General features: G+C 44.3%; 1 protein-coding gene across 2 annotated transcripts in view; it reads left to right on the top strand.

The window, feature by feature from the left end:
- Nucleotides 1-13,316, top strand: part of sik3 (SIK family kinase 3) — a 46,824-nt gene that overhangs the window by 25,225 nt on the left and 8,283 nt on the right. The window contains exons 11-19 of one of the 2 annotated variants that reach the window (XM_049577542.1): nt 88-197; nt 919-1,075; nt 1,215-1,364; nt 1,461-1,534; nt 2,645-2,779; nt 4,230-4,371; nt 10,330-10,449; nt 10,906-10,964; nt 11,186-11,295. In XM_049577542.1, the coding sequence (XP_049433499.1) occupies nt 88-197; nt 919-1,075; nt 1,215-1,364; nt 1,461-1,534; nt 2,645-2,779; nt 4,230-4,371; nt 10,330-10,449; nt 10,906-10,964; nt 11,186-11,295 (1,057 nt within the window). The remainder of the gene's footprint in view (nt 1-87; nt 198-918; nt 1,076-1,214; nt 1,365-1,460; nt 1,535-2,644; nt 2,780-4,229; nt 4,372-10,329; nt 10,450-10,905; nt 10,965-11,185; nt 11,296-13,316) is intronic. The other variant, XM_049577543.1, reaches the window with a different exon arrangement.

Genomic DNA, 13,316 nt, shown 5'->3' on the forward strand with positions numbered 1-13,316 from the left:
CATGTACACAAGCATGCAACACAAACACACACTACGAAAGGGCATTACTAATGACCAGATATGTGTGTTTGTGTATTTATTGTTTAGCCGGATGGCAGCATGGCATTGGACAGTGATGAAGGGGAGGAACCATCTCCCGAGGCCATGGCTCGCTATCTTTCGATGAGGCGGCACACTGTAGGAGTACCAGACCAAAGGTAAAACACAACCTTTCAATCTCATGGGTGCAAGAGCTCAATCTACAGACAGATTTCTGTATAAGGGAATTATTTGGTCCATCAGTGAATCCAAAAAGAGAAATGTGCTTGAAATTACATGCATCTGAAGTGGTGCAGTGATTAAGTTATGTCTTGGTCTTTCATGTGACAGGTAAAACGAAAAGAGTGAATCTTTAATGTGCTGCTGTTTTTCCAACTTGGTTCAGACAGTGCAGCCTCCTTGTTATTATTATATTACCTACATTAATATAGGCGCAACTTATAACCCTCAGCTACATTTTTAAAGACAGTATTATTAATAAGCTTCAACGTCACCAGTACTTTTATTGGTACTTTTTAACATTTTGGTGTAACTCAAATTTATTATAATGCTGCCACCTCTCCTCTGCTCTCCGGCTGAGCTCCTCCAGCTACGTTCATTACCATAAGTGAAATAAAACGTTTGTAAGTAAAAAGCCAGTCCTTTATCAGAACACCGCTGTTCATAAAGCACAAACATGTAAACTTGCAGAAAAGCAATATTTCAGTCTGCTCTGGCTGCACTCTTTCATACGCAGCATTTTTACACAAGCACAGCGTGCTAGCTCGGCCAATAGCAAATTATCACAAACAAGCTAAAACAAACTGTACGTATTTCTAGTTTCTAGCACATTAACATAACCACTAATACCCTCCTGTTGTTCTTTCTTCTCCACCACAGGACAGAGATGCCGGAAGACCTTCAGAAATTGCCGCCAGGGTTCCCTCGTGGTGCAGTGCCCCAGCCCCCCTTCCCCCCACTGGCCCCCACTATGGGCCAGATGCACACTCTCATGCCCACACAGAGCTTGCAGCCCACACAGCAGCTGGAGTACAAGGTACAGTCACTTGTGTTACACAACTTGTCGTCATTTAGTTGACATCACTTCTGGAAGTCATCAGTTACTTTGCAGAAACCTGTACGTAGACGATCTAAGTATGAACCGATCTGACTTCTTGTGTCTGCTGATCCTCCAGGAGCAGTCTTTGCTGCAGCCACCTACCCTGCAGCTGCTCAACGGCATGGGGCCTCTCGGCCGAAGAGCTTCCGACGGCGGGGCTAACATTCAACTACATGCTCAACTCCTCAAGAGGCCCCGGGGGCCCTCGCCACTTGTTGCCAACCCGGTGAGGATCTTTTTTTTCTGTGTGCGTGCAGTTTGTATATTCTCTTCTTGTTTAAACTGTAGGAGTGTTGACTGGTAATCTCTTTGCCTCTCTTAGCACCCTATCCCTGCAGTAGCTCCGGTGGACGAGGAGGGTTCAGATGGAGAGCCAGACCAAGAGGCAGTACAGAGGTAACCCACGATGACAGTTTTTGGTGAAGGGGTATACTGTACAGAGGTGCTGTCTAAACTGGATACTCTGGAGGGCCTGTAACCTGTGACAACAGGTCGGTGGGTTCTGTATGAACGTTGAAGTGGGAATTCGGCTAGCTCAATAGCTTAGTAATGTCAGTAATTTACTGAAAGCATCAGTTTTATGAACAGTTTGTAATATTAGCTGATCAAAATGACACAGTAGCTGTTGTAAACTCAGGCTTCCATGCATATCAGGCTAGTGACATGCATTTCTTGTAGTAAAAGGAAGGATGTGTTGAATCCAGCTAATGTTTTGAATACAAAACAAGCAACACACACTGAGCTTACTCAATACATAAGAAGCATACAGTGGAGGTTAATAGACATGTAATCAGAGCTTTTATGTAGAGGAAGCTGAGATCAGGCCTTGGGTAGGGATAGGCACAGGTTGGGAACATGGAGGTGTAATGTTGGCTTTAGAAGTCCAGGTTAGGGTTTCCCAGTTGGTCCTCTTCACACAGCACCTTCTGTAGACTTCGCTGGTGTCCTGGGTTGCTGGGAGTGAGTGCCTCTAGGCTGCTCTGCTTTTTTCCCCACGGGAGGTGGCCACTCTGCTGTGGTGCTTACCCCATCTCTCCTCCTTTCTCCATCGCGCAAGTGCCTTATGCCACAGTTCCAAACTGAATCTGCCACCAAAGCCAGCCCTCCTATCTTTCAAACTCTTTGGCCAAGAGCTTCTTTATCTCTTCCATTTCAGTAAGTGCCAAATTGTTCTCCAGACTTTCTCACTCTTTCTCACACAGCTTTGCTAACTCTGAAGCTTGCAAAAATCAATGATTAAAAGACAAAGGCATCCAGTTCTTTCCTTAAATTGGAAGCTGGGGGGTTGTGGGATACCCATAAGCTATAACATCCATCCATGGTGTAATTTTATTTTATGTTTTTCTGATTGGCTAAGATGATATGAATGATGGCACCCATTGGCAGAGGTGGGAAGGGGCGGGCCTTTCCCCCCGTCTCCATTAGCCAATGAGGACAGAGAGCTGACCAGCGCTGCTTCCTGTCTCCCACCCTCACCCCCGTTCCTTCCCCCTCCCTGCGGCCCAGGTACCTGGCGAACCGCTCCAAGCGGCACACGACGCACGCGCTCATGAGCACATCGCATGGCGAGCCCTCGGCAGAGTCACAGCGGCCCCAGGGCCCCCGCCAGAGGGGGGGCTGGGCCCCCGACACACACACCCGGTGAGGGGACACGCCCGCTCCGAGCTGTATATGCACAAACACACACACACAAACACACAGACTCACTTTAAATGAGGGGCATATTGAGCCGAACTCTTTTTCTCTCTCTCTCACACACACACACACACTCACTCACTTGCACACAAAGCTCATCTCACACACACATGGGTGAGGATGTACTCTCACCAAGCGAAAGTTGTACACCTTCCGAAGAGGAAGGGTATTTTTCAGTAGTGGTGTTTGAGGTGGAGGGTGCGGCACAGGACAGACATATCTCCACATCAACAGTAAACCTCAATTCAAAGTAATTTTTTCTCCCCCATAAACGTGGAAAGAGCAGGTATGTGAGCAGTTCAGAATTAGCAGATTGGTCCCGTATGAGCAACCCCCAAAGCTACATCATTACCTCTGTGTATTCTTTCTCAAATAGCGGCCATATTTTTGTGTCTTGGTGTCATCCAGTTCTAGATGTTGTCTCCCATGAGAATCATTTCTCTCCAACTCAGTTCAGAAAGTCTTTTGAGACACAAGGTGCAGTTTTGTATTTGGATGCAGTGGTAGAGAGAACCTGGTGTCTAAAATATGGCTTCACATGAGAAAGTTTGTGCCTGTTAAAGAAAGAATCATGCTTTGGTGAACTTCAGTGGATATGAAAGATAGAAGCTGCATCTTTTTAATGGAATACTTCATGGCGAGCAGATGGAATACTTCATGGCGAGCAGATGTTGGGATCTGCTGGTCATCTGCATGCTAACTCATAGTTGTTCATGTGCTCTTGACTGTGTAACGAAAAGTAGTTTATTTTCTCAAATTCCATATCGGCAGTGTTGACCTTAGATGACCTTTCATTACCAATAGTATGTATGTATGTATATAACGGAGCTTATGTTGTAGCTGATGATCAGCTGTGGCAGTTATTATCCTAAAAGATTTTGTCTCTTTGACTTCAGCTGTTAATAAGTACAAAGGTTTAAATGATAGCAATTCAAGTCACTCTGTAGCTCTTAAAAATATTAGGACCAGCTGTAGCCAATTTTGCACAGTTCTCTTCAAAGTTAAAACTCCCTCCATAACCTCTCTTCTGTCATGATTGACAGGACAGATGGAATCATATAAATGATCGCTGCTAGATCCGTTTGACATATCAGTTTTGTGAATATGGGGGTCCTAATGTTTTCTACACTCAGTAAATCACAGTCAGATGTTTAACTTTAACGTATTTTGCACAGGATTGAAGAGCTCAAGCTTCTCATGTGTCTTGTTTCTGTGTCTGTATGAATGAACACGTGTGTGTGTGTGTGTGTGTGTGTGTGTGTGTGTGTGTGTGTGTGTGTGTGTGTGTGTGTGTGTCAATGTGTCTGTTATCTGTCATGCTGTGTCTTTGTGTGTGGGTGTGTGTGTATTTGTGTACACGCATGTTTGTGTCTGCTCCCTGTGGTCCCCTTCTCAGATCCAGCTATAAGGACTGTAACACCCTTCATCTCCCCATGGAGCGCTTCTCCCCTGTCAGACGGTTTTCTGATGGCGCCGCCACCATCCAAGCCTTCAAGGCTCATCTAGAGAACAGCAGCCTCATTAAGCAACTCAAACAGGTACATGACTCTTTTTAATATCAAGATATCATCTGCTCTTTTCTTGCTTGCTTAGCTTTATGGAAAGATATATTGGGTTCATTTTTTTAGGAGAAAATAAGGCAACATTTCTGCAGAGGGTCGATATGGTTACTGATCAATACCAATGACTCAACAATTACTTTACCAGGTGCTGAAATTTCAGAAATTCCCCCCACCCCCCTACCACCCTGCCTTTTAAGCTGCTCACAGAAAAAGGACTGCACACTGTGATGCAACACATTTGGCTCCCAAGGCAGAAAGTGCAGAAATAGTGATACATTGCTGCTAGTCTGATGCAATTTGGAGTCTTGGGAATACAAATAAAAGTTTATTGGCGCTGCACGTCTGCTTTATAAGCTGAGGTAGATTCAGTGATGCAGCAGTCGGTATAAGAGCAGTCACTCACTAGACCTGTGTGATGGCTTTCAAATAACCAGAATCGTTTTGTGGATTTGGAGAAGGCTTACGACCATGTCCCCAGGGGCATCCTGTGGGGGGTGCTCCGGGAGTATGGGGTGGGTGGCCCCTTGCTAAGGGCCATCCAGTCCCTGTACCGAAGGAGCATGAGTCTGGTTCGCGTGGCTGGCAGTAAGTCGGACCTGTTCCCGGTGAGGGTTGGACTCCGCCAGGGCTGCCCTTTGTCACCGGTTCTGTTCATAACTTTTATGGACAGAATTTCTAGGCGCAGCCGAGTGGTGGAGGGTGTCAGGTTCGGTGATGGGAGAATCTCGTCCCTGCTTTTTGCGGATGACGTGGTCCTCCTAGCTCCATCGAACAGTGACCTCCAGCTCTCACTGGGGCGGTTCGCAGCCGAGTGTGAAGCGGCTGGGATGAGAATCAGCACCTCCAAGTCCGAGGCCATGGTCCTCAGCCGGAAAAGGGTGGATTGCCCACTCCAGGTCAGGGGGGAGGTCCTTCCTCAGGTGGAGGAGTTTAAGTATCTCGGGATCTTGCACGAGTGAGGGTAGGATGGAGCGGGAGATTGACAGGCGGATTGGGGCAGCGTCAGCAGTGATGCGGGCGCTTAACCGGTCCGTTGTGGTGAAAAGGGAGCTTGGCCAGAAAGCGAAGCTCTCGATTTACCGGTTGATCTTCGTTCCAACCCTCACCTATGGTCACGAGCTCTGGGTAGTGACCGAAAGAATGAGATCGCGAATACAAGCGGCCGAAATGGGTTTCCTCCGCAGGGTGGTTGGGCTCAGCCTTAGGGATAGGGTGAGGAGCTCAGACATTCAGGAGGGACTCGGAGTAGAGCCGCTGCTCCTCCACATCGAGAGGAGCCAGTTGAGGTGGTTCGGGCATCTGGTAAGGATGCCTTCCGGACGCCTCCCTTGGGAGGTGTTTCGGGCATGTCCAACCGGGAGGAGACCTCGGGGCCGCCCCAGGACACGCTGGAGGGACTACATCACCCGGCTGGCCTGGGAACGCCTCGGGGTTCCCGCGGAAGAGCTGATGGAAGTGGCTGGGGAGAGGACTGTCTGGGCTTCCTTGCTGAGGCTGCTGCCCCTGCGACCCGGACCCGGATAAGCGGAGGACGACGAAGACGAAGATTTTGTGGTTTTTTTTTAGTTTGTCAGCTTATTCCTAGAATTACAGTGTTGACGTGAGAATGCATAAGCCTCATTTCCAACAAGCAGTCTGGTTCAGTTGACTTCGTAACACATTAGAAGGTATATATATATATATATATATATATATATATATATCTCCCCATTGTCAAAAGTTGTGGATGGTACCAGTAGAACCTCTTTATCCATCCCGTTTTTAGGGTGACAGACACTCACCGACGGCCCGACTTTGGTCAATGCCCGATCGTCGGCTTGGTGTGTCAGGGCCTTAAGAGCCAGAATATGTATTTTACCTCTGTTTAGTTATTATTTATGTAGGCTACACACTTGTTGTTGTGGTCACTTTCACTTCCGGTAGCTGTAATTGGCACAGGGGTGTGGAGTCACATTATTTTACCTGTTCATTCACTGGCTGGGCGACTTCTTAGACAAAGAGGGCTCTGATATTTTCTGTTGATCCTAAACACATCACGTGATATTTTGCTTCATCTCATTTTGCTTTAGTCATTCAGTCATTTGTTTAATAAACCACCATAAAACGCGTCTTTGGACTTAAGCGTGGATTTTATTGAACGAGTCACAGTTACAAGCCACCTCAGCCTCTTAGCAGCTTTTTTTCGTTGATAGTAGTCGCTACATGTCTGCAGTGGAAATGCAAAACAGATCTAGGGTTTAGGTACAGGTCCTGATGGTACTATACCACAATTGTTTGGTGGAAACACAGCTTTAGTGCTATTCATCATCTCTGACTAACCGTGTTTGGAGTCATGGAGTTTAAATCAGGTCTTTAGGAGCGTCTGATGTCCCAGCATCAGGGATAAAGTCTTATCCTGTGAGTGGCACGGTGATGGTATGCTAAGATTAGAGCAGGGGTTAACAGAGTGAGAGGTGAAACAGGTTCACAACAGGAGGGACGTTTACTCATTGACCAGCAATGCTACAAGAGGAATCAACTGGATTTAAAGTAGCAAAATTGGACATGATATGATGGTCAGATCTGAGGATGGGAGCAGCAGAACTGGCAGAGCAGGGACTTAGCTTTGGAAAGTATTGACCGTAACTGTGGCCAACAGGGGAAAGTGACAAATGGAAGAATTCTACTCATGTTTCAGTCAACAAATATACATGTCAATACAGTAATAACATGAAAACATCTTATCTTTAGGTGTCAACATGTAAGGAAAACTGTAAGATAGTTTGAGACATTGTGCCATAGAGTATATTCACAAATGATCATGTAAAAATTATCAAATTGAAAGTGTTGAGGGATCATTATGACAGGAATGAAAGCCAGGTCGTTTCATGTGAGCACTTACTGCAGATAATGCTTCACTAATCTATATCCTGCTTTTTTGCTTTTAGTTATTGACATTCAAAGTATAAACTAGGTGAACCAATCGGAGCATTTTCACCGACACAGTTTAGACTCACTGTAATCTTGACATACAGTATTTCCTGAGGTCATCTCATGCTGAGTCTTTGACCTGAGAAAACCTCAAGCTGGTTCTTGAGACATCACATCATTCACAGTGACACTGCATTGGGATTGCCTCACCCAGTAGGAGGCGTCGGTAGGGAAGATAATCATCATGTTCACAGTGGGTGCTTCATCTTAGGCATGCTCTGACGTGCTGGGGTTGTCATCATTGGAGTGTTAAGAGGGTTAATGTGGGTAGAGAGGAGGTTAACACACATGGCCTAGACTCATGTTTATTGAAGTTTTTGCTACTGAGAGTGTGCAGATTTTAAAACTGGAAGGAAACAAGTGTAGATTAAACGACCTCAGAGTGCATCATACGTGTTGTAGGTGGCCATACAAGCCCGTTGTTGTCGTGAGTTTGCTCTTCACAAAGTGCTCAGGGCCATTAGGTTCCAACAGCTCACTTGCATGAAGCAGGAAATTGGTTTGTTCTTGCACTGTGTGAAAATAAGGGCTTTTAGTTGTTGCACAATTAGTTTTATTAACTACACGTTGTTCACATGTAGTTAATTAACCACAGTGTTAGCTTAATTGTATGAGTGCACCGTGTTCATGCTATTCGACCAGCTTCAGGACATCAGTGAGCTAGATGATGCCACATGGTGTTAAACTTCCAGTGGGAGATGTAACGTAGATCAAAGTGTTGCTTCTGAACACTAAACACCATGAGCTAATTGATCACAAAGTACAGTTTGCATAGAAACTGTTTAAATATGATGGTTAGTGCTGCTGCAGTTGCAGTTGCTGCAAGATGGTGATTTCTCATGAAATATTGTAACATATAATGTATGAAGGAGGCTCAGGGCGATATGAAAATCTCATATCACGATTATCCTGGTCAAAATAATTGCAGTTTTAGGTATCCTGATAATCAATCATCCTGATAATCAACAAACAATCTTTTCAAGCCAGGCTTATTATTTATTTTAAGCGGCATCTTATCTTCCGATATGAAATCTGTCAATGCTCAAGTGAGGTTTTGAGGTTGGTGCATTTGCAGCCTGTTTTTGCAGAGTCTCTTTTATTGTTGGCTGCCACACAGTCAGAAACACAACCTCAGATTGGTCAGCAAGTCAGGAAGTCACCCTCAGATTTGTCAGGACTCACCATGGACACACAGTGGGAACAGCTAACAACATCAATATTTAGTAGGGCTGTAACGGTACGTGTATTTGTGTCGAACCGTTCGGTATGCGACTTTCGGTTCGGCACGACCCTGTACCAAATTATTGGGCACAGGACATTATTTTATTTTATTTTAATTCCGTTTTTGCGAGCCGAACCATTTAAAATATCTAGTTCCCCGACGGACATAATTGAGTGACGGACCGAGTCCCGTAAATCTCCGCTTTCAGTTTGTGCAGCACATTCTCGCATTTTGACAACATGGCAAGTGAGCCTGACGAACCTGAAGACCCACCCGCAAACCTTAAGTCCTCCGTTTGGGAACACTTTGGTTTCAGGGTAAAATACGAAGATGGAAACAAACAAGTGGACAAGACAAAAGCAGTGTGCCGACATTGCAGAACAGCGGTCGGGTATGTACTCGGAAACACGTCTAACATGCTAACGCATCTAAAGCGACACCACCCGAGTTTGAACGTTAACCGGCACGACTAGAAAAAGCAATCTGGTGCAAACTACAATATCGTTGTCGTTTAAAAAGAAAGAGCGTTTCCCTGACCATTCTGATCGCGCTAAATAACCAACGCCATTGGAGTGTTGTTTAAGCTGCACTTTAGATATAAGCATGTTTTGTTTACTGCACTTTAACAAAGTGGGAAAGTTAAGTAAGTTCCTAGTAAAACTGAATCTGAGCAGGCTTTAAAGCTGACCAGCTGCACTATACTTTTTATTTTAATTGAGTAAAACTGTTTAAGCAGTTTAAGCATTTATATTTTTCATTCAAAAAATGTGTTTAAAAACAGTAGGATTTTATTTTTCACTTTTATATTTCTATTTTCATTCAAACAATGTGAAAAAGCAGGATTTTATATATATTTGTTTCATTCAGAAATTGTGTAAAAAGAGTTAACTGCTGTGGTGATATGTTTTAATAAGGTTACCAATAAGTAAAAGATATTTAATAGTTGTCTGTTTTTTTTTCATTACTGTATTGAAAAAAACCGAACCGTGACTTGTGTACCGAGGTACGTACCAAACCATGATTTTTGTGTACCGTTACACCCCTAATATTTAGCGTTAGTAACTTTACTTGTAGATGACGTCGTTGACCCCAGAGTTAACTTCTGAAGTGTCCAGTATGTCAAAGTTTTCTCATCAGTGCTGTTCATCGCTGCGTTGTGCGCACACAGCTCAGCATGAAAAGCTCAAACTTCAGCAGTACAGTCTGCAGTTCATTTTGAGATAACGTTACATTAGACATCACATTTATTTGTCACTTGCCTGATCAGATAACTGCGAGAGGTATTCCACTTGCCTGACTCAGAGTTTACTTGCTCCAGCCAAGTGTTGTTGGCAATCCCTGACTCTTTGGGTGCTGCTGGACGCAATACTCATGATTATCCTGTTGCTTAAAATTCACCACAATCAACTTATTGTGTGTTTTATATCGTAATCTGCAATAAATGTGTTCAGAGTCCCATCCCTAGTATCAGGGTAACATGTTCCCTCTTGCTGTTGATGAATTGATGAATTACTCTTGATATTTTCTTATTCTGGCAACACAAGAATTCCATGCTGAAGATTTTGTTATAATTGTCCATCCCTGGTGAGATTGAAAAAGCCAAATTGCAGTCGTTGTTGAATCACTTTTTGTTTAAAGATTGACTACATTTCTGGATCAAATAAATCGCCCTCACATGAACTGACTTTCCTTTGTTAGCATGCATATTTAACGTTTGCGGACCATGTCTTTGTTCCCAATAGGAGTGTGAGCAGCTCCAGAAAATGTACGCTGCCCAGCAGGATGAGCGATTCCTGGAGCACACCCAGCAACAGCATATCCTCTACCAGCAAGAGCAACAAATCCTCCACCAGCAAATCCAGGTATTTGAAGCTGACAAATGACTCATAAAGATGTTATCACAAGCCAAAACTACTCTCTCTGTGCATCATAGTTACAGAACGCTCCGTGTTTATAACGGTTCTAACCTTTTATGCAGGATCAGTGAAGCTGCATTACTTGACCCTATAAAGCACTGTGAGCATGCGTGTACAGCACTGTGAAAGCTAATGGCGATTCTTACATTATGCATGCATTGTGATGAACTGTGTGGTTATCTATAAAGTATCGATGTAAGCTTCATAGAAGGTGCTATTGATTTTGGTCACCTGAGGCTTGGACATCCTGCGACGTGGCCTCATTTGTGTCCTCAACTTGATTCCTTTCTTTGGGACACGTGCACTTGTCATCAGCACTTATATCATCTCATCCAGTCAGCCTCACATAGTCACAACCACATCTGAAGCTTTGCGTAAAATGTAATTTCTCTTTACCTGCAGGGTCTGTCTTTAGGCCATGGAGAGAGCCAGCCCAGTCACCTAACCCACCAGCTCCAGAGGTGAACGCACACACAGACACACACACACACACACACACACACACACACACACACACACACACACACACACAGGCATGCGTGCGCACACACACGTATTACTCATCAGCTATTGAACGGTGAACAATGAAGTTGATACTGTGGTGCAGTGCTATCGACTGAAGTGTTACATCATTGTCGTATCTCTCTCTTCTCCTCTCCTACTCTGTCCTGTCCTCCCTCAGGTTGCGTATCCAGCCCTCCAGCCCTCCGCCAACACATCCCAGCAACCACCTCTTCAGACAGCCCAACCAGAGCCCTCCGCCTGGCTCTGCAGGCATAATTCAAGGGCATGGTTAGTAATGCTACTGCTAAATGTTTCTTGCCTTGCAACTAATGTAGATGTGGTGGCTAGAAACAGATAGATCCATCTTGCACTGATCATGATCTTCTGATTTATAAATATGTGACCGCCTGGTTAATTCAAAGCTCAGTTTTTGACCGTCCAGTCACATTTTAGCCTTTCGTGTATCATTAATGGTTGCATGGCAGTTGACTTATTACATTTTTGTTTTTTGAAATGGATACTCTAGCTGGGGTGCTATTCAGGCTCTTAATTACTCACTGGCTTTTTTATCTGCACACTAACACTGACATCTGACGTGCGTTCATTCTTGACATTGTGTTATGAATAATTTACCAGAAGGCATAGTTTATGCTGACTCGGTTAAAGTGTGTTTTCAAGTGTGACCGAGGGCAGCAGGTGAGTAAACATGTCGGCCATCAAGAACACAATAACTTTTGATTATGTTGAGATAACAACTGATTTTATTCACTCGTTGTAGTGTTATCATGAAGTAGGATGTCGGTCAGAACCAAGCCTAACAATGAACTTTAAAAGCAGTTATAGCAATTTAATTGCCACCCATCCAAGCAAGATTGAAGTATGGAAACTTCACAAAGAAAATTGAGCAAGGGTTCATGAATTGATCTGTGCAAAACTTGGGACTTGCTCAGGTTCAACTTTCTGTTAAGGAAAACTTAATTGTTCCCTCTAATGCCAGAGCGATGTTGGTGGGTGAAAGAAAATGTGCATGATCTGGGTCTGCAGGTCTTTGAAGTCTTAAAATGCCTTAAATTCAATTTTTTAAATGTTGGGTCTTGAATGTTATTAAATTTCTTAAAAACTAAAAATTCTAAATTTGAATCTGTGAGGCCTTAAAGGGATAGTGCACCCAAAAATGAAAATTCAGCCCTTATCTACTCACTCATATGTCAAGGGAGGCTCAGCTGAAGTTTTAGAGTCCTCACATCACTTGCGGAGATCCAAGGGGAGAGGGGGTAGCAACAAAACTCCACCTAATGGAGGCTGACGGCGCCCCAGATTCAAACGTCCAAAAACACATAATTGAAACAACAGAATATCTCCATACTGCTTCTCCATAGTGATCCAAGTGTCCTGAAGCCCCAACATAAAAAGTTGTTTGGAAAAACGCAGTGTACAGAGAGGCAGTTAGAGCTACAGGCTACAATGAGGCTAAAAATAGAATTCAAATGACGTTTTTCCAAACAATTTTTTATGTCGGGTCTTCAGGACACTTGGATCACTACGGACGAGCAATATGGAGATATTTTGTGGTTTCAATTATGTGTTTTTTGGATGTTTGAATCTGGGGCGTTGTTAGCTTCCATTAGGTGGAGTTGTGTTGCTACCCACTCTCCCCTTGGATCTCTGCAAGTGATGTGAGGACTCTAAAACTTCAGCTGAGCCTCCCTCGGCATATGGGTGAGTAGATAATGGCTGAATTTTCATTTTTGGGTGCACTATCCTTTAATTGCCATCAACATGGGTGGCTTGCTGGTGCAGTAGTTAGCATTGTCGCCTCACAGCCAGAGGGTTCCTGGTTAGAACCCGAGGTGGTGGGTTTGAACCTTGGGGTGCGGGAGCCCTTCTGCGGAGTTTGCACGTTCTCCCCGTGTCAGCGTGGGTTTTCTCCAGGTGCTCCAGCTTCCTCCCACAGTCCAAAGACATGCAGGTTAACTGGTGACTCTAAATTGTCCGTAGGTGTGAATGTGAGCGTGAATGGTTGTCTGTCAGCCCTGTGATAGTCTGGTGACCTATCCAAGGTGTACCCTGCCTCTCACCCAGTGTCAGCTGGGATCGGCTCCAGCCCCCCCGCAACATCTAACATTATAAGCACTTACTGAAAATAAATGAATGTATTTAAACATTTTTTCATTTGTTTTGTGAAAATGAGTCACTTTCCAACTGAAAGTCCACATTTCTGATGTTATAACCATATTCCTACATCAAACCTACCTCTGCATGGGACCATATATACTTTTTACCTTTATACTTACCTGCGTTGCTTGAAT

This window comes from Epinephelus fuscoguttatus, linkage group LG5 (genome assembly GCF_011397635.1).
Source record: "Epinephelus fuscoguttatus linkage group LG5, E.fuscoguttatus.final_Chr_v1".
NCBI lineage: Eukaryota > Metazoa > Chordata > Actinopteri > Perciformes > Serranidae > Epinephelus > Epinephelus fuscoguttatus.